The sequence below is a fragment of the Terrapene carolina genome, unplaced genomic scaffold, assembly GCF_002925995.2.
Source record: "Terrapene carolina triunguis isolate 2854851 unplaced genomic scaffold, T_m_triunguis-2.0 Scaffold48, whole genome shotgun sequence".
Classification (NCBI taxonomy): Eukaryota; Metazoa; Chordata; order Testudines; family Emydidae; genus Terrapene; species Terrapene triunguis.
This window is the reverse complement of record NW_020664399.1, coordinates 166,551-190,241: the sequence shown is the minus strand read 5'-3', so window position 1 is coordinate 190,241 and position 23,691 is coordinate 166,551. Positions and strand designations below refer to the sequence as shown.

Genomic DNA, 23,691 nt, shown 5'->3' with positions numbered 1-23,691 from the left:
CACAGGGACGTGCTGGCCGCCACTTCCCGCAGCTCCCAATGGCCGGGATTGGTGAACCGCGGACACTGGGAGCTGCGGGCAGCTGTGCAAATGTAAACAAACTGGCGGCCAGCCAGCGGATTACCCTGATGGGCCGCAGGTTGCCCACCATTGGTTTATAACCTATATTCTTGTCTGTAAGACTAAGTACTCATATATATGTACTACCTCCACTACTTCAGTTGTGAGGGTAGAGCAGTACGTTTATGTCTGCCACCTGCTTTGCTTCAGCTCTTCTAGATCATGTTCCTAACTGCTATTTAAAAAAGTGTCCTTTTCATTCACGCCTGGCTCAATAGTGACCAAGAGCTGTTGCCTTCTGATGGCTATTACTTGGTCTTAGTAGTTCACAGGGGACCCTACCACAGTTAGAAAGGCAGATAATTAAATAGCCTCTCTCCCTAAAGGAGGCCACACTTGGCCCAGGTTTAGGCAACAAGAGGAAGCTTGTGCTGTTCTTGCTCATGTTGAGCCTGGTTCTACTCCTGCTGAAGTCAAAGGGAAGGTTTCTTTTGACTTGGACAGCCTTGGACTGAAGTCCAACACTTATACACAAAGGACCTGATCCAAATTCTGTTCATTTGGTACGGATCATTAGCAACTCACTTACTCCAAGAAAAAATATATATAATGTAATGCCACAAGAAGAAGCACATGACTGATTACACAAACACAACTGTCTACATTTTGACAATGTTTCAAAGTGAGTGTTACTGCTTTTTAAATCAATCTCCTATGCTTTTTGTGTTTTATTGCTGTGTACATTTTCTATATCACTGAGAATAAAGGGTATGTTCTGTAGTCTTCTATAAGAAATCTGAAGGCCAACATTTAATTCAGTGTCTTTTTCGAAGATCTGATCTTTGGGGCAGAGATTGTCATGTGTGTTCTATTGTACCTGGCACAATGAACCATGATCCTGATTGGAGTCTGACTGCTACTATAATATAATATAAATATAACTAACAATTCATGTTTCATTATGGTCCTTATTAGTTAACAATCAGGCTATTTAAGGAAACAACCCCTGGAAATTCCCACTGGTACATAACACAAACATCCCCTGTGGTTAACATATTTTACTAGATGCTGCAGAGTTGGTTTTAATTTAAGACTAGTGTTCTTGTTGCAAACAAATGCTTTTGAAATGCAAGTAATTTCCAGTACCTTTCCCAGCAACAGAACAGGTGATGGCATAACAGGAGGGATTCCTACTTTGCTGAGCTAGTGATCTCTCTTCTTACCATATGATCTAGTTATATAGGTATTTATCCAACATGTTCATGGTTAGGATACCATACTGGTGGAGATGTAGTTGTACTACTATCCGAGATTAAGAGTAAAGTAGATCAGTGATAATCTTCTTTTAATAAAAATCAGAGGACCAGATTTCCTGATAAACTACCTGCTGTGTGTTGTTCTGGCAATGTAGAGTGTGTCATGGCAGCAGCACAAAGCAAAGCAGCTAGAGTGTACTAGTGAATCCGGTACAGAATGTACATGGTGACAAGACTTGGAGTGAAAACTCAGAACAGTTATTGCAGAGAGAGAAGGGACTGGAGGGTAGGGAGAGACTGTCCACTCTTTCTTTCCCCAGTTCTTCAACAAAGACTTCTGCCTCCCTCTCATGATTGAGGGTGGAGGTGGGGGTGAGGGAAGGCTATTGTCCTTGAGACATACACATGCTTAGCCAACCCACTGTCAGTTTCAGACTTAGCTTTTGAGGTCTCCGTCAGGTGGCTAAACTGGCAAGATGGATCCAAAAAAACCCAGGCACAATCCCAGTTTTCAAAGACTTGAGTAAACCTATCAAATATAAGACATCAACAAATTCCAATCTTCTCTATATCATATTCTGCCCTCCAGGATGAAGAAGATCAGGTAGTTATGAGAACAGCGACGACAATTACCAAATCCTGGATTTTATTTACTTCTGTTTAACAGCCATAGATTCAACCCTGACACAATCATGAGTATTTGAGGTTAACCACACAGTAAATACATCTGTAGGAATACACTTAAGTTGGACCCAAGTTATTGAAATGTTATGCTTTAATGCTCAGGTGTTTGGCAATTTTTCTAAATATCCTTAAAACTGAGTGCAGAACATGTACATCTTGATCATATGATTGTAGGTGGACTCCCATATAAGATATATGGCCTAGTTCCCACTAAAGTTAGTGAAAGTAGAGGAACTCCCAGAACCTGGCCTAAGAGAGAGACTGAATCTCAGAAGACAGCTCACCAGAGTTATGTCTTTAGGCTGGAAGCATGCATTTCTGCCTATATTACTGAATAATGCTGACAGCATATTTAAAGTAGGAAAATCAATGCCCGAGAGACTTCTTCCCAAAGCTCCCTATTGGTTTCTAGGGCACTGTCTTTTCGCATGAGACTCCTGTGTTAGTACATTTTGCTGCAGGTGACACTACACATGCATTGGAGATTTGATGAAGGTTACACCCAAGTTTCTTGTCAAGCTGAGGAAGCCAGTTAAAATGGCCAGGGTTTTGTGTGTTTGTGTGTTTAAGTTGCTTGTAAGGACACTGAGCTCTACTAGTTGCTCTTCAGCACTGGAGACTTCTGAATGACACTATAAAAACCAAGACCCTGCTGGTTCTGTGTGTAAATTAAAGACAGCCTGACACTTTTCATAAGAGAAGATGGGGGGGGTTGTTTGCATGTCCTTGGCCAAAGTTTCACCTCCCCAGCTAATGTCATACTGTGCAGTGGCTTGCTGATTCCCTCCACAATGGAAGTAACAGTATTTCAGTCATGCTCTGGCTGAAAGATGCTATGTGTGTGTAAATTAGGGTTAATATAGACCCAAAACAAAATTTCTCTCTCTCACACACTCACACACACACAGGTTGGACTACAGCCTTGCACTGTAGCTGTGACATGATATTTTGTATAAAGAGCATAGCGTGAAGAGGAGGGTCAGTGAGGAGGGGATTCTTACTACTCATAATAAAAATGTTTAAGAAAACAAACCAACTGGAAACAAAAAGCGTGTGTTACTACTTGTGGAGAAGGAGAGTGACTGACTATCATTAGTTACCTCCCAATTGCTAATACTGAAGTGGCATAGGAGGAACAGTTATAACTTGCATGCCTGGCTTTTAAAACACTTGCCAAAAGAGGATCACTTACTTATTTCAACCAAATATATCTTATACCTACACTGTGTGCATTGTCTGGAAAGTAATATTCTCTAGATTGTAAGAACCAGACCCTTGGCTGGTTCAAGGCAGTATAGCACCACTGCTGTCAAAGGACCAACACTGATTTGTGCCAGCTGAGGGTCTAACCCTAATTAGCCATTTGTAAAAAAAAACAAAATGCTCATGTCACCCACACTGTACATCTAATCTTTTAGAATGGTGATAAAATATTGGGACAGTATTCCTCCATGTGGTCCTCTGTCTGCCCAACATGAAATCCAGGCAGTGCACTGTGAGTGATATGCAAGTCCAAGGAGAAGCAGAAGGGAGAGGGGAAAATGCAGCTTTAGTAAGCAAACTGTGAACGCAGAACGACACTAATAGTTGCTTACATGTTTTTTCTACATTTATGTTATCAGGTGTCCTAGTAGGAACCAAAAAAATAGAGGAAGTTTTCCTTATAATTTTGCCCTTCATGTTTCTATAACTAAACCACTATTGTGATTTAATGTTATTTAACATATCTGGCTGACAAAAATGAATGAATTGTTTTAAATCAATATCTCAGTTCTCCTTCACACCAGTATCTGTCCCATGTAACTTCACTGATTTCACATATATTTTTTACATAACACGGATTTTTAAGGCTGGATCAGTGTTGGACATGAATTGGTTGATAGCCTTAATCTCAACCATGTCAACAAAACTCAAGATTGTACATACAGACAAACATCCATAAATGCTGCCTGGGATTTAACTTCTGTTAAGGTAGTAACTTTGGGGGCCAAACTTAGTTCACTCTGTTTATAATGAGATTTATGCAAAGTTTCAGTTGCATCAATATAAGCAACTGTTCTGTAAGCAAGGAGTAAAGTGAGTTATCAACCAAGCCATGGACTAGTTCCAGAGTGATCAGTGTGCAATATATTTTAAAGGCCTGAGAATTATATTTATTTATAAGTAGAAATTTAATACACAACCCATTCAACAAGAGTTGACTGTTCCCTGCAGACTGTTTACTGATGCATTCAGTTCATCAGCAGTTGGTATGATTAGGCTATTGTCTGACAAAAATCATGTAAATATGAAAAATATAATAGGCCAAGTTCATAGCTGGTATAACGCCATTTAAATGAGTGTTACAAAAGGGTTAATTCTGCCGCTTCTGTCTATTGCACACCTGAGGGATATGGTACTGTCATTTTTGCAATTAATAGACATTTGACAAAGATGTGGCAGACAGGTAATTATTGTGAAATTGTCATTCTTCTGCTATTGTATGTTATGTGCCGTGTATCGGGTACAGATTCATTTTTGGTAAGAGTTATAATAAATAAATAATGGTGTGCCTTTCTATAGCTCCTTCCCTTTGAGCAACTGAAAGTGCTTGACAAATGTTAAGTATGTAAGCTTCAGAATATTCCTGTGAGATACAATAATCTCTTCACCCAACAAAAATACAGCAGCTATTTGAACAGTCCAACTAACACTGGGCACCCTTTTAGGAAGAACATATCCAATTGCTGCAGGAAAAAAATTTAGGTGTAGAGTTTAATTATTCAAGGTGAAGTTTAGCCTGTACCTCAGGGTCAACACCTCTGCAGCTAAAAGGAGTGCCATGGGATTTCAAATTATAAAAGTGTGAGGTACTTGGTTTTATCATTCTTCCAGAAGACAGCAACCCCAACATCGCAGTAGCTCCCAATACTGTACTGGGGCAAAGGTTCAGTAATGATGCAGGAGAGAAGAACGTCATCTACTAAATTACCAGCACCGTTCCCTGAAGCATCTCTGTTTGTTTTCCTTGGTGGTGTTCCATCCAAATCTGGCATGAAGAGATTTAAAAAATAAACTAATTGACCAGTCATAAGCTAATGGAACAGTCACTGAATGATTTGTCAACCCTACAGTAAGGGCCTTCGGCCCAGATTTTAGAAATATTTAGGCATTGCTCCATTCAGGGTGTAACTCCTAACTGACTTAGGAGCCAAATTCTCATTTTCAAAAATGAGAAGTGCCTAAGTCAGTTTTGAAAATGAGATGCAGGCTCCCAAGTCAGATAAGCATTACAATGTTGAGCAGAGCAAAGCCTAAATACCTTTTGAAAAACTTATGATTCATCTGACAAGTCATGCTGATCTTTTTGGACACAGATTGTAACTTGTTTGGAACAAATCTGGAACACAGATGCTGTTTATTCAGTTTTGTCAATGATTTTATGCACACAAAGCATGTACACAAACTGTAGTCAGTGATACAACAAGAAGTGGAAAGTGTTCCTTGGTTTATGACTTCTAAAAAAGATATGGAATTGCAGCTGTAACAGGAAATTAAATTGGAAGATTACCAAATGCTGCCAGTGTTTGTCATGTCATGGAACCCAGCAAACATTTTTATCTTTCATATGATGCACAGAATAAGCTCTCCAAGTTTCTGGGTTTTCACATTGATTTAAGGGTATCAAATATGATGAGATCAACAGGTTTTGAAAGCTGTGATTGAATAGTTTGTCCATTCATCTCTTTAAAGTGAAAATGGAAAAAGAAATTGGTGATGCACATCAGTCAAAATGAGTGGTTTTTCTGGAGGAAGTTACTGAAACTAAGCAGCTAGTAGACAGTTACATTTACTGTAAGTTTTCTAAAGTGGTCTTCCACAGGAAATACTTTTTCCAGTGGCTCATTTATTGACATTACTATTTCATGTCTGACCTTACAGGGATTTCATCATGTCAGCAAGCTGTTCCTCAACAGGACAACTTAATGGCAACATTCCTCTAACAAAGTAGGGCTCCTTTACATTACCTGGTGCACAGTGTGGGAATTGGGGGGAATCCCATGGCAGTTCAGGTGTGTTTACTTTGTTGTAGTTTGTTTACACAGAAAATGTCTGAGCTCACTCTTAAATGATGGGGGAGCAGAGTCCTACCCTAGAGTCACTCACTCTTGTCCATTCCTAGTTCTGTGGTAAATGGGCACACAGCGATTATGGTCTAAATTCACCCCAAATTCAATTGACTTCAGAGCTTCATCCAGGGTGAATTTTTTCCCCTATGTGTAATGAGGATTTTTCTGGGTCTGTTAGTTTCTTAGGCCATAGCTTTCTCAGAGATCATATTCTCACTGGCATTTTATGGACCCATTTGGCTCAGATTGGAGGGCTCTTTCCATCTGGGTAACCACTGACAGGCATGGGTCTCAACTGAATGCATAGACTGTCAGATAAACTGCCACCCTGTCGGTGATAGATTCATTACTCTCCTGCATAGGCCTTGACAACGAATAGTAGTCCTAACAGGATGGAAGTGCCTGATATGGTGAATTATGCCTAAAAATATATGCGGCTTTGTTTTCAAGTGACAGGATTAATTTAGGTTGCAGAGTGCCCTGAATGCTTTAGCTATTACTCTGAAAATTAGAACCACCAGAAATAGTTTACTGCAAGGAAAAGACAATGGGAGGGAAGGGAGGAATAAAAGTCAAATAATGCCCTTCAAAGAATGTAGTAGGCACCCTCTGTTGATTTTCCATCTAAAAGATGGAAATCTTCCCTGTTCCTAGCAGTGCTCGCAGAGGCATGGAAAGATCTGATTCCTGTTGAAGTGAAAGAAATTACTATCTTGATAACCAGTACAATGTACTTCACAAACACCATTTGAGCCTGCCACCAGCTGTGAAAGAGTATGTGGAAGAAAAGTGTACTCACCACAGCTGTGCCTTCTTGTGGTGAGCATGGCATGGTGGCCTCTTCTCCTGCTGACAGCCACTCCAGTTTCCAGGGTAAACCAAGTCCAGCACCAGTAGTTTGGCAGCATCATTCTGGAGCCTTGGCTCTAGGGTCTTCATGCCTCTGCCCTAGGTGAATTAGAAGGGGAACCCAGGTCCACCCTCTACTCTGGATGCCAGTCCAGGGACCTTGAATGAAGCAGACAAGGTCTGTTTGTTTAGACTCTGCTGTATCCCTGGGCTGCTTCTTCCCATGGCCCCCAAGTGGGCCTCTCACAGCCTTTTGCTGGACTGACTCGTCTGCTGGTCCCCAAAAAAGGGGAATCAAACAAGTTATGGAGAACAAAAGAAACAGGAAGTGCCACACCAGCCCTCCTGCCCCAAGGAAGCTCTGACACTTAGGAATCTCTAGTTAGACTCTGGCCCCAGATGGCCCTTCCTTCACAGGGCTAGCTGAAGCGGTCCACTACTTCTCCAGTCAGTCATTACTGAATTGGCCTTTTCCTCTTTTGATTCCTCCCTCCAGGCTTGACACCTTGCACAGGTGAAGCAGGATGGGTCTGATTGGGTTCACAGGCTCACATTAAACCCTTCTTGGTCAGTATGGGTTCTGTATACCCCATCACAGGTAGGTAAGTATGAGAGCACCCATTTCACAGGGTGTAAACCAAGGTGTAGTGAGACTGAGTACTTCAGAGTCACACAAGAGTCAGAGGAAAGGACTTTATAAGTGAAAGCTTCAAATTCTGCAGAAGTTATTTACTCTCCATGGTCACCAGGGAAGGCTTGTCCCTAGCAGGTGGGATTATTTCAGGTCATGCCCCAAGTTGGACAAATTGCACTATATGTGTGTTGTCAGTAGGCTATCCATATGACCAATAAGTCCTGAACTGTGTTAATCCCATCCCATAGGTATCCTCAGTCCATTAAGGAGCCCCTACCAGTACCAATGTCTGCTGTTGCCCTGGTGGAGTTCAGTGATTAAGGTGTTTGCAAGAGATCTGCTTCATTCTGAGACTGGTTCCAACTGCACAGCACCATGCCCAGAATCTATATCTGGGAAGCTCAGCCCTTAAAGGCATAGCCCCTAATACCACTGTCCCATGTATAAGTGGCCAAGGTACAAGCTTAAAGCTCTGAAACAGTTTTAACATCCTTCCTTTTTTATGCAGCTATTATAGGGAATCATACAGTCTAAGGGCTTGACCCTTGTCATGGTGGATGGCTACCACCAGTTTTTTCTACAGCATTCCTAAGGAGTAAGCAAACTATGTGCACAGGATGCCATCTTTTTTGGGTATGATTTATTCTGCAAGATTAGATATAACTTGCACCCTTGTCAAATGCAGCACATGCATTATGCAGGCCCCAGAAGAAGCTGTGTGTAACAGTAGGAGGTTAGATCTTATGCGTCTTACACATGATGGGATAAGGTCATTGTCTGGGAGAAGAAGGACAAAATAGAGCAAAAAGGCTGAAAAATATGGAACTTCATTTATTATGTTTAGTGCATAGTGTAGTGCAAGAGACCGTTTTGATGGGCATCAGGTATGGAGAACTTAGTTTTATGTCATGCTGGAGACACCGATTTAGTTTTAACATCAGCAAGTGGCAGTGAAGCATCTTACAGGGAGATTGAAAAGGAAAAAAATATTAGAGGCTAAATGCTGCCCTCCAACATACGGAAACAACTTCTGTTGAAGTCAGTGGGAGTTGCCTGCTTGTATGTGCTTCACATAGAACTGTGATGTTGAAATGCTAAGACTTGAACCTAGTTACCTTATGATAGTCAAATGTAGATATTTTACCTTCAAACAAAGCTCAGTGCCAGGGGTGGTACGTAATGGAAGACACTACAGTTTTGGAGTCAGGGGAGAGGTAAAAGATGTTCCTGATTGGTCAGTTCTTTGTGGACCTGTCAGTATCTCTCATCTGTGACCCATAAGAACTAAATTCTTATGAAATCAAGTTGTCATTCCATCCTTTGTGCTTTTTGAGTCTAATCCTGTTTTAACGGTTTACTGAATACCTTAGGTGATTGATGCTATGGCAGTGAAGACAAAAACTCTGTCATATTTAGTCAACACATTTGAAATGTGCTCGGTGTGATCTTTTTCCTGAGTTCTGAGGAAAATGTTATGGCATTTTTCTCTTGGTTCAATTTAGATATGAAGATAATCTGTTAAATTATTGGAGATTTGGGCAGGGAGGACACTTTTTTCCTCAGTATCTGCAAGGTATTTGCTAAACTATTCAAAATAAGAACAACTTGAAATACAGATATTTTGTGTTTCATTCTTATTTGTAATAAGTTGAGAATTTTGCTTAATAAAGGGGTGCAGGGTCTCAATCTTATTTTGAAACATGAAATTATATGGGAGGAAGACCAACATATTTGGTTACATGTACATTTGGTTAAGTTCAATGAAAAATAACACCATGGGTGTAGAATCAGGTACCCACTCATGGTCAACATGAATATAGCGCAACTCCTTTTACAGTGAAATGGACTTTAAGCCCCAAGTAATTTCAATGCATCATAATGGACCAGCTGCAGTTCCAGTTTTGTATCTTTGCATATGGGTAAAATTTCACTTTCCCTTGCAAGAGGCTAACCTGGACTACATGTTACTAAAGTCACACCTAAGTCCTCACATGGGACTTTTTGGCCTTCTGCCCAGTGGTCAATTTCACATAGTAAAGTTGTTCAAGTACTGCACTTCAGTATAAGGGGGTTCCATTTGATAACTTTAGAAATAAATTACTAATGTTTTATTTCATGAAACACTTTGTGTTTAAATCCTCTGTAGTTTCTTACTGACCACTGTAAATTGGAACACTTGGTATCTGTCTCACCGTGCATCTCTACAATAGAGCTGTGCAGCACAGTCAATTGAAACTGTACAGTGTGTGAAAAGTTTTCGTATGCACTTTGCCAGTATATATTTTGATGTTTCAAAGTCACTTTATATCTGTGCATGCAGGATCCAAAGAATGTCAAGTCAATACAGATCAAAAGTGGTTATGACTTCACTTTTGGTAAACTGTTTGTTTCTATGGAAACAGCCTGCATCATATTTTTTTTCCAGACACTGTCTACATTTTGAAGTATTCTTTGTTTTTCTGTATTTCAACAGGCCTTGAACAGGGGTATCGCAGCTGTTAAGGAAGATGCTGTGGAAATGCTGGCCAGCTATGGGCTGGCCTATTCCCTTATGAAGTTCTTCACAGGTCCAATGAGTGACTTCAAGAATGTGGGTTTGGTGTTTGTGAACAGCAAACGAGACAGGACCAAAGCCGTTTTGTGCATGGTTGTGGCTGGTGCGGTGGCTGCTGTATTTCATACCTTGATAGGTAAGCCTTTCTCACTATTTACTAAGTTACTGGATGACTGGTTGACTTTGCTTCCCCATCCCATCCCCCAGAGCTGCTTAACCTGCAGCTCTCCTCACACTTAGAAATGAAAACTTAGGAGGAACTATGAGATTGTCTTGTGGCTGGAGTTCTGTCTAGACTACAAAATGTCACTGTTTTAGAATGGTAGATTCCATCTGTAGTTCTTGCTCATGCGCAAATATACACCATTCCTACCAGTGTGTGGTTGCTCAACTTACCGCTGGCCTGTTTCATCCGTGTTTGGCAGTAGCACAGTTGTCAGGCTGGAACCAGGTTATAGCACTGTCATACTGCTGTGCAGATGGGATTCGTCTGTGTAAATGGGTTTCCCGCTTCTTTTCTGTAGGCGGCCATCACAATGTGTTATAAGAAGTGCTTTTTTCCTTCAATCAGGACTTCCTAGCACCTTTAGTAGATACTTACATTGCCACCCACATCACAGTAGGAGCACCTTAGTATCTGTTTCCCCCATGCCAGCCTTTTCATAATGATAAACTGTGTAGTAAAGAGGATCAGACAGGCTGCTTTAAAAATAACCAGTATTACCTTCTGTTAGCCGTAGTCAAAGTTTCATTGTCCATTTCTGGTGGATAGCTAAGCTCTTGCACCAGCTACTACAGACATCATGTCTTGCAAAACCCAAGAGCCACTGGCAAGCGAGACCAGGACCCTGACTGGAGCAGGGAGAATGTACAAATAGACCTGGAGTTGGCTAGGAAGAAGTTAACAATATTTGCAGATTTCTGCCATACCCACCAAATGTGATTTTGAACTGAGTATCAACCAGTATGATGGAATATTCAAGGCCATGAAGGTTTAGTTTCTGAGAACATTAGACCACAACCAAGAGCCTAGCAGAAATTGGACCTCATGCATCTTTAAGAGCTACCAGCTCTGGTGCCCCAAACAACCTCCAACCCACCTCACAGAATGGAGACTGATGTAGCCCTTGCAACAAGGAAAATGATGAAGAGGAGACTGAGCAGGAGGAAGAAAGTGAAGTCCCTGTAACAGGTATAGTGTTTGGTATTCCTTGTATCTATATGCTGTCGGAGGGGAGGGATGGGGAAGGAATGCAAGGAATGTGAATGGACTCGGGCAGCCATCTGGGGGCCTGCTGTTCTCTAGAAACTAGGCAGGTGTTTGGTGGCAATATCTATCGCTGTATGTGGAGCTACAGAGGGTGGCCTGCACATGGGACCCATTGTTCATTGTCAGGCTGTCAGTATCTCAACCACCACACGCCCTGCAAGTCATCACGCAGGCCCTTGTACTTTCTGTACTTGCATAAGAGCCTTATGGAAGAACAGATGTCCACTGATGTTATCTCCTGGCTTGGTGCCACCTTTTAATCATGCTTAGCAGCCCTATGACCCTTTAAACACGCAGAAACAGGCACCCAATGTTAAGACATCTCATGTTAAGACCATGGCCCCACATGTTAATTAAAAGGCTAATTTTACCCTTTGTTGTTTTTATGACCGTATGTAGGCAATGTGCTTATTGGCTGCAGTAGCCCTTTGCCAAGGTCAACCTGTCACTAATTTAACAAGTTAAAAAACCATCAGTGAAATTAATTCATTGATCTCCCTGACATCCACAGGCCACCTCAATGTATGAGGGTGGCTCAGGATTTTGTACTGAAGATTATAAGCAGTCAGTGTTGTAAACCCGTATTCATTTGCAAGATCTGCCATAAGATTTCTTGGCTTGGATCTTTCACCCAGCCTTGAGATGGTCTTTCAGTTGCCCACCTTGTCCAGTTTGTGTACCAGGTTGAACAGAGGGCAGTTTTACCATCTGGGAAGAGTTCATTTTTCTGATCCATCTCATTTTGGTTTTAAGCCATGTGGGTTCCTGCTGACTCACAATAAATCAGCCAGATTTCCAAGCTGAAGGCTATAGATTGACTGCTTCTTAGATACTTGGGGCTTTTGGTTAAAGATGGCTGTGGGTAGTCATTTCTAAACACGCTGGTTGAGTTACCCGAGGTTTGCTGAACTACAGAGCACTGCTGTGGTCTGAACCTCTTACGCCCAATGTTTCCATTTATGAAGAGAAAAAAAATCTATAGCTATATAAATATATACTTGCCAAACCTTAAAGTCTTGAGTGAAGGGGCTTCACTCAATCTTCCAACTGTACATGGTGGCAGAATGTAAAATATTTTGTAATATTTTAACATGTGTATGCCTGAAAATATATGAAGACCACCTCTGAGAGTGGAGGACCCAAGACAATGGCATTAGTCATATTCCCAGCACTAAATCATTGTGATGCTGCTAAGTTATGTCTCAAGTTCCCTTTGAACATGTTTTAAAACCTGCTTATTCCTTTCTGACCCACAGATGTACAACCTCCAGAGTGGGGGGGGGGGGGGGAAGAAGAGAAGGAGGAACCAAGTGATAGTCTGGCAGCTGGTCTTCAGCAGCTGTGAGATTGTCACAAACTTCTGCCAGGAAGCAAAAGGCCCAGGGTATTGATGCTCAACAAATGAAAAAAATATCTCCAGACTGCAGTGAGATTCTCTGATGTAGTCTGTAGGTGAAGAACAAGGGAGGATGACATGTCTGTCCTTCATGGAGTGTGAGACTCAACCATGGAAGAACAAAAAACCCTAGGGAACAAGAGAAGAGTCTTGTTCTTGGCTAAGAAGAGTCAGAGGGAAGAAGACAACAAGTGGCAGTGGAGGAGGAAATGCCCATTTGCAGCTATGATTGAGTCTATCAGCAGCACTAAGACAGAACTGACGAAGAGCAGCCCCCACTCCTTTAAATGCCAAAACAGACTGCTTCAACCCTGTGACTCACTTACTTCCTTCTCCACCAGGATCTCCTTTCTAGCCCCTCACATGAGCCACAGGAATCCTCTATGTGGGTGTCCAACTGAGCCAAACAATCCAGACTCACATCTGCAAGCTGTGTGTATCTTGTACTTACACCTTCCGCGCACCTCCCCCCGCCAAATCACCATAGTATGAGAGCCTCACCAACAATTTTCACAACACACCCCGGGCAAGTAATATGAGGAATTGACAAAGTCAGTGACTTGGCCAGGATCACCCAGGAAAATGATGTCAGAGGTGGGAATTGAAACCACATTTCCTTCCCACTTACAGTCCCAGTCTAATGCCTTAGCCACAAAACCATCCTTTCACTGGCCATTTCAGTTTAGAGCTAGACATTGAAATGTGTGCTCTATTCCTTATCCTGTGATGTTTTGGGGTCAGCTGCCACCACCAGTTAATTAAAGTATAACTTTGTGGGAAGTCTGTTACATCTTAGGGTATAAACAAGCTGTGACTTACTTCTGAGTATTTTGTAGGAGTAGCATCTGGGAAGGAACAGTGTGCTGTGAGGGAAGGAATATGGTACAACAGAGGTCTCATGTATTGCATGCATACAAAAATTTGCTACATCTTACCAATATTAAACTTGTCAGAGAAGGGGATTCATTTATATTACAATTCTCCATTTTATCAGCTACTTGGCAGCTGTTCTGTACTAACTGGGACCTGTTTAATATTAGCTCCATGATAGGTCATTCTGCATCTTCCCCTTTGCTGTAGACACAATAGCACAATTCATCCCTTATCAGTAGAGCTCTGCAAATCTGCAGATATCTGCTTTATATCTGCGGATATCGATGGACCATGTTTGCGGATCGGATACCGATATAAATTCTGTATCCGTGCAGGGCTCTGCTTATCAGATGTCCTGTTTTGGCACTTGTTGCCATTTAATTCACCCTTTCTCAGCAGGAGTTTCAAGATGCTGGGATAACACTCTGGCCATTTCTTTTCAGTTGAATATATGTTACATTCGCCATTGCTGAAGTTCTAGGAATGACAGAAACTAGCAGTAGCTTTGGAGATGCAGCTAAAGTCATAGTCCCTGTGACTAAGTAGACACCTCTACATCCCCTTCCTCTTGCAAATGCACACTGCCACCATTTTGCTCCTGGTGAGGCAGTAGATGAAGTGTCACTTGTCAGCTTCAGCACAAAGCAGAACTTCAGCAGCCAGGCTAACAGATGGCAGGCTGAATCCCCTAGCAGCTCGTAGCAATGCCATTCATTTTCCATTGTGGTTGCAGGCACAGGCCCCTATCCTGCAAGCACCTGCACAGGAGAGTGGCTTTACAGTTGTTAATAATCCCCCTGGACTCCATGGGACTAATCACATGCATAGCGACTGGTGCATGAAGGATCAAGGGCCTGGTTTCCAACTAACACGGTCAATAGTTGTTAGTGCCAAAAAATGTAGTGTGTGAATGAAGGTTAACTGCACCATTTTGTGGTCAGTCAAGTTCTAAACATGCCCACCTGACTAGCGGATACCAAATGTTCTGCCACCTGGCATAGACTGGAACACTGACCTGACCGTGAGTCAGGTTATCCAGGTTCTTCTCATCTTAGAAGTCTTTTCATAGACTTCTGGTGGGATTCTTGTTCTAATCACCTAGCCTATCATTAAAGTAATCATCATACATGCCTACTTTGCAGGGGGTGATAAGACAGAACTCATTAAAAAGGGTATAATTCATTGACATCCTGAGATGATGTTGCTGTAGCAGTAGCTAACATTAACAATTTACATTTCTGCTAATTAACTTAGTCATTTTCTCCCCAACAACATAGTCACAGAGCAGAGAAGGAATGGAGTGAGCCCAGACTCAAATTTGGTGTATTTTTTGGCCAGTTAAAATGAATCTTACTTTAAAATTGGAACAGCTATATCTGGAGTGTTATGAGGCATTAAGCTGTCTGAGAAATCCTCAGGCATTTCCAGATTTTGAAGAGCTCAAAGAATACAGTGTTCCAACTTTGTGGCACATCTACCTGATGACAAGAAGTTTTTCATTTCACAAGTCTACAAGAACAGTTTATTTTTAAAATTGGCATCAAAGTAGGAAGATGGACTATATCCAGATAATTCATCAATTAATCCAAAGCCACCTGTGATATTTTCCTAATACAGCTAATATTTATGTGTGGCTTTATGTCTGAACATTAATGATAGCACCTCCTGAGAGGGTTATTTTGTTTCCTTTGTGACACAAGAACAACGTGCAGGATAGTGGATGACCCCAGAATGACTTAACAGTCGTGCCATTTGTTTAAGACTCTGCTGTCATTAATACAGTTTATGCATGGGTCAGCCAAGCTCCAAGAGCGTATTCAGTTGTGCATTTGTTTCAGGGATGTCGACTGTGTGTGGGCTATTGGTTGGTGTTTTATAGAAGCAGCCATAGGGAAGATGTTCCATTTATATGCACGATATTCTACTAGTCAGATAAATCCAATAGCGGAAAATGCCTGTCCTTATGACTCTGAACAGACTCGTATAACAAAGAGCCAAGCTAGAGTTTTTACTTAAATGCAAGCAGCAAGACCAAACTGTAGACACATGAAAGTGAATCTGTAGAAATTGTATGAGTTATCACGGGAGAACAAAACAGGCTGCTGTATTATTAATTTTATATTGTGCTTCATAATAAGTTCAGCTGGCTTGTCAAGGTTACATTCTAATTAATCAGAGATTGCTTTATTCACATTTGAGAGACACATGCCTGAATATTTATCAGTAAATCTTAGCCGAGAGCAGCCTGCTGATATCCTCTAAGGATGAAAACAGCTTTTTAGTAACATCACCAAAAGTGTTTGTCACCTTTCACTTACATGCGGAAATTAGGTTAACTGTTTTAAAGCTAACATTAAGCTCAGCTGTTATGACTTCAACAACAATGTCAAAAATTCAGTAGGTTTTTGTCTAACGTTAAGGGATTTCAGTGCTTGTAAAACATGCCAGATTGAAAGCCCTGGAGAGTGAAGTGCTCTGTCTAGGGAATAGGTCCTTTTTGGGCAGAAGCTGTACAAGCCTCTCCATAGTGCCCTGCCAATGTGCTCCAACACAGGGTTGGAGCACACATTTCCAGGAGTCAGGCGGGTTCCGTCTCCATGCTCATCCAGTCCTTGGCCACTAATCGAGGTTTTTGTGACCATGCACTTCTTTTTTTAATCTCTATATCTTCCAGAGCCAAGATGGTTGCTCTACTGCCTGCTTTTATGGAGGTGGAGAGGAGGGGGAAAAAAGAGAGGGCTGAGAAAGTGGAGAGCCTCTTTGCTGAATGCTCTCTCCATCCTCAGTTGCTCATGGAAGCCCCTCTGCAAGAAGTGGGTCCACAGGACACAAAGGGTGCAAAGGGCAGGAAGGGACAGGGTCAAGAGGATATATGTCCCTGTAAGGAACTTAACACCCTGTAGCTCCTGCAACAGTTTTAGCTGTCTCACTACATGGTTTTAGTCTATAGGTGTGGATGGAACCTACCACAGACCTCACAGAATCTGAGTGTAATGAAATATGTTCTTCACGTCTCTTCCAAAGTTGCACAAGCTCGTTCAAGTCAGTTTTTATTTTAGGGAGCAGACATGAGGTGCTGCTCTGCAATGAAAGCAACAGCATTCAAAGGAATTGTAAAAATCTGTAGGTAGCACACACTGTTTACAAAGTATTGAGTGAAAAGTTAAGTGGACACATAGATATTTGTTTTTAAAAAATAGCCACAGCTGGTATCAGTTGATATGCGAAAATTATCACAAAATGAATATTTTAAGACAAAAGAACTGAGGCGACCTGCCAGGACTCAGGAAGTAAGGTTAGAGTTCTATTTTACAGAATGGTTCCCTGGTACTATTCAAAAGGCAAGTAGGCTGATTGTTTGGGAGTGACTCTAAGTACAGCTTGGCGATTACTAGGGTGATCTGACAGACTGCAAGCCTAGCCATAATAATATAGATAGCAGAAATTTCATAAGGACTAAAAAACAAGTATAAAATGGAGGTTTTATTTGTTTATCCTGCTTTGTGTTTTCCCAGCCTTCTGGTGGAAATATGTTGCCCCCATTCCTGTTTCTATCATTAGATCTAGTTGTCATTACTTGCCCATCATTTTAGAAGAGTGTTATAATGAGAGATAAACCTTTCTTTGAATCCCCTAACCTTGTGACACTGTTATCACTCAGTAATTGCAAAACAATGCTAGGCTCAGTTCCTCCGACTGTCCTCAAACATTGTTCTATATTCAACAAAACTGAGGTTTTGTGGCTGTGTAAGCAAATTTCTTTCCTTCTTGAGTAACCTGCCAGTTCCATTAGGATAGCTGGTTTTAGGCTAGAACAAAGCTGGATTAGACCACCGGTATTAACACACATGAATTGGATAATATAAGCAAATGTATAAAGGATGTGACATGCTGTTAAGTATCTATGTATATCTTTTGTAATATAGTGAAGGGTATGCAAAAAAAATTGCAATAATAGCATGACTTGTCAACCTTAACGCTCTTTTAACAGTTTTTTTTAAAATGTAAGGTTATACATCTTTATAGTGGTTTTTAGACTCATAGACTTTAAGGTCAGAAGGGACCAATATGGTCATCTAGTCTGACCTCCCGCATGATGCAGGCCACAAAAGCTGACCCCCCCACTTTCCCTTAACTCAGCTGTTGAAGTCTCCAGATCGTGATCTAAAGACTTCAAGTTGCAGAGAATCTTCCAGCTTGCGACCCCTGCCCTATGCTGCGGAGGAAGGCGAAAAACCTCCAGGGCCACTGCCAATCTACCCTGGAGGAAAATTCCTTCCCGACCCCAAATATGGCGATCAGCAGAACCCCGAGCATACAGGCAAGATTCTCTAGCCAGACCCTCATTTTACCAGCGATGGCCGTTATTGCCTAATAGACTAAAATCACGTTATCCCTTCAAACCATTTCCTCCATAAACTTATCTAGCCTAATCTTGAAGCCAGAGAGGTCTTTCGCCCCCACCGTTTCCCTCGGAAGGCTGTTCCAAAATTTCACCCCTCTGACGGTTAGAAACCTTCGTCTAATTTCAAGCCTAAATTTCCCCACGGCCAGTTTATATCCATTCGTTCTCGTGTCCACATTAGTACTGAGCTGAAATAATTCCTCTCCCTCCCTGGTATTTATCCCTTTGATATATTTAAAGAGAGCAATCATATGCCCCCTCAGCCTTCTTTTGGTTAGGCTAAACAAACCAAGCTCCTCGAGTCTCCTTTCATAGGAAAGGTTTTCCATTCCTCGGATCATCCTAGTGGCCCTTCTCTGTACCCGTTCCAGTTTGAGTTCATCCTTTTTAAACATAGGAGACCAGAACTGCACACAGTACTCCAAGTGAGGTCTCACCAGCGCCTTGTATAACGGAAGCAGCACCTCCCTGTCCCTACTAGAAATACCTCGCCTTATGCATCCCAAGATCGCATTAGCTTTTTTCACAGCCACGTCGCATTGCCGACTCATAGTCATCCTGCGATCAACCAGGACTCCGAGGTCCTTCTCCTCCTCCGTCACTTCTAACCTATGCATTTTTAATAGTTATTGGGATTTATTTTTCTTTCCCCACCTGTAATGTTAGGATCTAGTACTGAGAGTCCAGCTATATTGGCCTTAAATGAAAAGGAAGTTGTCACATTTTAGAAATCTCTAAAATTGTGAAGTTCAAAGCCACTTTAACGAACATCTTAAAAATAGCTCTTACCTAAGGATGAACCAGGACTAGAAACAGGTGCATTGCCCACTGAAAAGTTGGAATTGTGCAGTTTCCATTAGCACAGATAATCCATTTCTAGCCTTGTGATATATTAGCCCTTAAACCATGGAAGGAAAGTGACAGCCACCTGAGGCTGCCCCAGAGGTTTTGCAATGTTAGAACAAGTGTCAGTAGAAATGATTAGCGGACAAGGTGAAGGGGAGGTTTGTTGCATGCCTTTATAATTCATCATGTGATTTCACTGTTTTGTACATGTTTGACAGGTAGTATTATCAGTGTTATATGGTGCTATGTGTTTTATAAACTTTTAAGAATACTTATAAGTTTATTCTCTAATATGTACCTGCAAAATACATTGAAAGGCTGTATTCGTAAGACACTACAAAAAACCCTGATTAGGAAGAGAAGGTGGGATTTTCAGAAGTGCCTAGAGGTTAGATGCCTAACTCACATGTGCTTTTGAACATTCCAGCCAGAATCTGTCAGCTTAACCAAATTTTTTTTTTTTTTTTGCCATTCTTTTATTTCTGCAGCGTATAGCGATTTGGGGTATTACATTATTAACAAGCTGCACCATGTGGATGAATCGGTGGGAAGTAAAACTAGACGGGCCTTCCTTTATCTTGCTGCCTTCCCTTTTATGGATGCCATGGTGAGTGTCTGGCTCAGAACTGAATTTTAGTTGTCACTTCTCTCTGGGATGTTCCCAGCTTATCGAACCCAACTATTTGACAGGTATTTGGAGACGCATTGAAGGAGAGCTTGCCCATGCAAGTAATTCCTCTGCTCTATTAAAGATTTTGCAGACTATGCTACTGATGTATACCTACACCCCAGTCACTTTCTCCAAATAACTAAGTATGAAAAGAAGTGGCATCAGTGAGTTACTTTTTAAAGGCAGGATTTTGTAGCAATATTCAATATACCCATTAGCCAGTGAGATCAGAGCTACATTTTATACACAATGAAAGCTGGTGAATAAAAAGAAAACCTATTACTTGGATTTGTTAGAACTCCAATAACACCCTCCCCTCCCCCCACCAGGAATAGAGGCTGCTTCTCATTACTGTATTCCCTTCTCAGCAGCTACTGTACAGTCATTTAAACCGAGCCTCTCTCCTAGCCCTGGCAAAGAGTTAAAAGCTGCAGTGTCTTCTCTGTGTTATTGGCCTAGATTTGTTCAGATTCACATGGGAGGCTGACTCAGATGTAGGAAAGAGCTTCATAAATGGTTTGTGTAAAGTTTAGCAGTAAGAAAGTAGTCAGGGCTCGGAACCTGAACCTAATAGATGTATCCATGTTAGTCACTTTCTAAACAAAGTTCTGTCCTTTACAGGCTTGGACCCATGCTGGCATTCTGTTGAAACACAAGCACAGTTTCCTTGTGGGATGTGCCTCCATCTCAGATGTCATAGCTCAGGTAATGACTCATCTCAGCAAAAGTTGTGCCTGCTGCACTATGGGCCAGATCCTGGCCCACGCTCTGGGGGCCTGTAGCTACTCTAAACAAGCATTTGAGGTTTCCTCCAGCATGTCAAAACTCCTCACTGGCTTACAACCTGCTTTACGCCTTCCTCCCAGCATGCTGGCAGAGGCGGGGTTGTACCTGGAGCGTGCTGTACTTTGGCAGTCCACAGGGCATAGAGGTCCCTCGGTGGCAGTTGTAGCTGAGGCTGCTCTCACTTCCACACAAGTCAGAACTCCAGGAATGGGGAGCCAGGATGGCTTGGTTTAATGCAATGTCTCACTGCAGCTATGCCCTTCCTGAAAGGACAGGAGTTCAGTGAAACACAATGGCTGCCACGTGTTCCAGGATATGGTATCTTTATACGAATGTTACTAAAAATTTTAAGCTCTTTTGGGGGAGGGACTGTCTTTTACCATATTTTTGTACAGCTCCTAGCATAATAGGGCTGAAATCCTGAGTGGGGCCTCTAGACTGTACGGCAATAAAATATATATTTGATTCCTCAGTTTTCCCTTCATCCCTCAATTATGCATTTGTGGATTAACTTGGTGAAATTCCAGCCATACTGCAATAACATATGCTGTCTCCCGAGTGTGAGGATAGCTCAGCAAGCAATATTCTCGCTACAGGCCCTGAATGTTTCATGTTCAAAACTGCCGTCAGAACTTAGCTTAACCACTTTGGTGCTGCAGTGCATTATTAGGAAGGGTCCTGCATTGTTTCAACTTCCATTACCTGAGTGATGTGTTAAACATATGTCCCCTTCATTCTGCACTTTACTAGACATCCATTGTAGAAAGTCATTTAAATTCATGTTTGATATCGAGTACCGATATTGCAGTTCTCATTTTTAAAGCGCTTAAACTTTTACACAAATTTAGCTTCACAGCACCTGGTATGTAGGCCAGTGTTGTCATTCTCATTTAGTGGCGGGGGAAGTGAAGGCAGAGACGGAGCATGTGACTCGTGCAAGGTCAGAGGGAATCCGAACTCAAGAGCTCTGGGCTCCGAATCCTTCATTCAGTTCTATAGATCACCTTCCCTCTATTAAGTAAAAACAATCATATACTGAAGGGTTAAACCTTTTGGTCTGTTACCCTACGTTAGATACTCATTTTTGCACTGTATACCATGTAGAGTGAAATCTCTGCAATTAATATAAGTTAGAAGTAATTATAACAAGCTAATTTAATAACAAAGAAATCCACTTAATGGGTCTGACTCTCATCTCATTCTAGAGTGACCCTGGAAGTCAGTGGTATAAGACAGGTATGAAATCAGAATGTAGCCAGCTAGGCCTCATTCTCCATGTTTTTGCATCTTGTCTAGTCATTCAGACCTGAGCAAAGAGATTATAACACTACCATCTTAATCTGGCAGTGCTTTAGATACACACACTTTGCATAAGGGCAAGTTGACTAAACAAGGTGTAAGGCCATTGAAAATGAACTCCACAATATCCTCTTTCTATAACAGAATACTTATGGGACAAGAGCATTTCCAGAAGGGCAAAATCACTGACCGCTGGACTTCCCTGCATCAGTTGACACTAGCAAAGTGAACATAAGCAGTAGTAACATCTGTTTAATAAGAACTTTGTTACCTGTAGTACTGAAGATGTGATTGATGGTTTTTGTCCTGAGCCCTTTAATTCTTTCCTCTCTTGAGCAGCTTTAGGATAAGCAACTTCATTGAAAAAATTTCCACAGTAGCATCCTAAATCAGCTGTTTTGCAATCCTCCTATAAACAGCATTACCAGCCTAGTAAATACTTACAGGTGTTTATTTCTTTTTAAAGCAAGACATACATTAGGTGTAATCACTGTCTGCACACAATATAAAACCAATGAGAGAAGGATGTATTTAGTACCACAGAACCATGTATTTAGTAAGCAAACCCAACGCCGTGTGTTCATTCAGAACTCATTGTAGTCCCAGCCCCTGCCAATAGAGTCATTTTCCGTTCTTTCAGTCACAGAACCATGTCAAGCAGGCTTCCCAATTTTCCCCATGGAGAGACCTCTGGAATTTAACTGGGATGTTCAGGCTCTGTGATGAATGTGAAAGAGTTAAAGTTATTATCTTAAATGCTAAAATCCAGGAAGTGTAGTGGGGTTGATTCTCACCGTAATCTGATGTATTCCTGGGATTTGGGATTTAGTATTAAAGTTTACCAGTTAGAATTATGCCAAGAGAAAACCCAGCTATCTTGCTTGAAGCCAGTGCAAAGTTCGAACTGAAGGGGGATTCCCTTCTAACCACTGAGTTTTAAATACTGAAAAATCATATTTGACTTGCTTAAAGAGTCAAAGAAGTCCATGTTCTTTTTAATATGACTTTCAAAAAAGAGACACTTAGAAATTGCTATTGAAATCATACTCACTAGCAAAATGGGTCAACACCATGTGGAACTGGTTAGGCTACTGGCCACCTGGAACTCACTCCCAACACCAAGACTAAATGCATGCAAACATACTCATCCTTATGGTTACCTGCACCTGACCCCGTTACCAGTACTTTGTCCACCTATAGCCTGGTGTCAAATCCTGAATGTGAATTCTCTGGGAAAAGGACTGTCTTTGTTCTACTCGTTTGTACAGCGCCTAGTACAATGGAGAGCTAATCCCTAACTAGGGTCTCTAGGCACTACCACAATGTAGTCTGCATCTGTGTGGCAGTGTCAGAGATGGATTGGTTTTGGGTACAGCAGGAAATACTGGGCCCTTTGTTTAAAATAGAAAACCCCTAACCTGTCTACTTGTTTTTTTCCTCTTCTCTCTATTAGGTTGTTTTTGTAGCCATTCTGCTTCACAGTCACTTGGAATGCAAAGAGCCTCTCCTTATCCCAATCTTATCCTTGTACATGGGGGCACTGGTCCGATGTACCACCTTATGCCTGGGCTACTACAAGAATATACATGACATTATTCCTGACAGCAGTGGGCCTGAGATGGGGGTATGTCTTAATGCCTGGTAGGACTTACTGTGCAATCAGGTTAGCTAGTGTTTATGAGGATTGTATGCTTTCTGTCCCTCAGAAAAAAAAGCACATCACGCTTAGTTTCAAACATACCCTTGTGCATACCAATTCAATGACAGTGTACGTGGCAGCTACCCGACAGTGTCCTGTGTGAGAGCGGTATAGTGTATCCTTATTTTAGTACCTCTATGGCTATGCTAAGCACATTCCCACTAATGTTATATTAGTACATAGGATCATTAGCACAGCAAATGTATTTATATGCTACAAGGATGACGTTGGAAACTGACATTCTGAGAAATTCCTCCCTGTGTGAGGAAGCTGTGTGTCAGAACACCTCTTTTTTTCCTTG

The 23,691-nt window shown here is 41.6% G+C and overlaps 1 protein-coding gene across 2 annotated transcripts in view; it reads left to right on the top strand.

The window, feature by feature from the left end:
• Positions 1-23,691, top strand: part of ANKH (ANKH inorganic pyrophosphate transport regulator) — a 146,937-nt gene that overhangs the window by 78,575 nt on the left and 44,671 nt on the right. For both annotated transcript variants that reach the window (XM_024209994.2, XM_024209995.2), the window contains exons 3-6: positions 10,066-10,282; positions 19,425-19,543; positions 20,228-20,311; positions 23,145-23,315. In XM_024209994.2, coding sequence (XP_024065762.1) covers positions 10,066-10,282; positions 19,425-19,543; positions 20,228-20,311; positions 23,145-23,315 — 591 coding nt within the window. The remainder of the gene's footprint in view (positions 1-10,065; positions 10,283-19,424; positions 19,544-20,227; positions 20,312-23,144; positions 23,316-23,691) is intronic.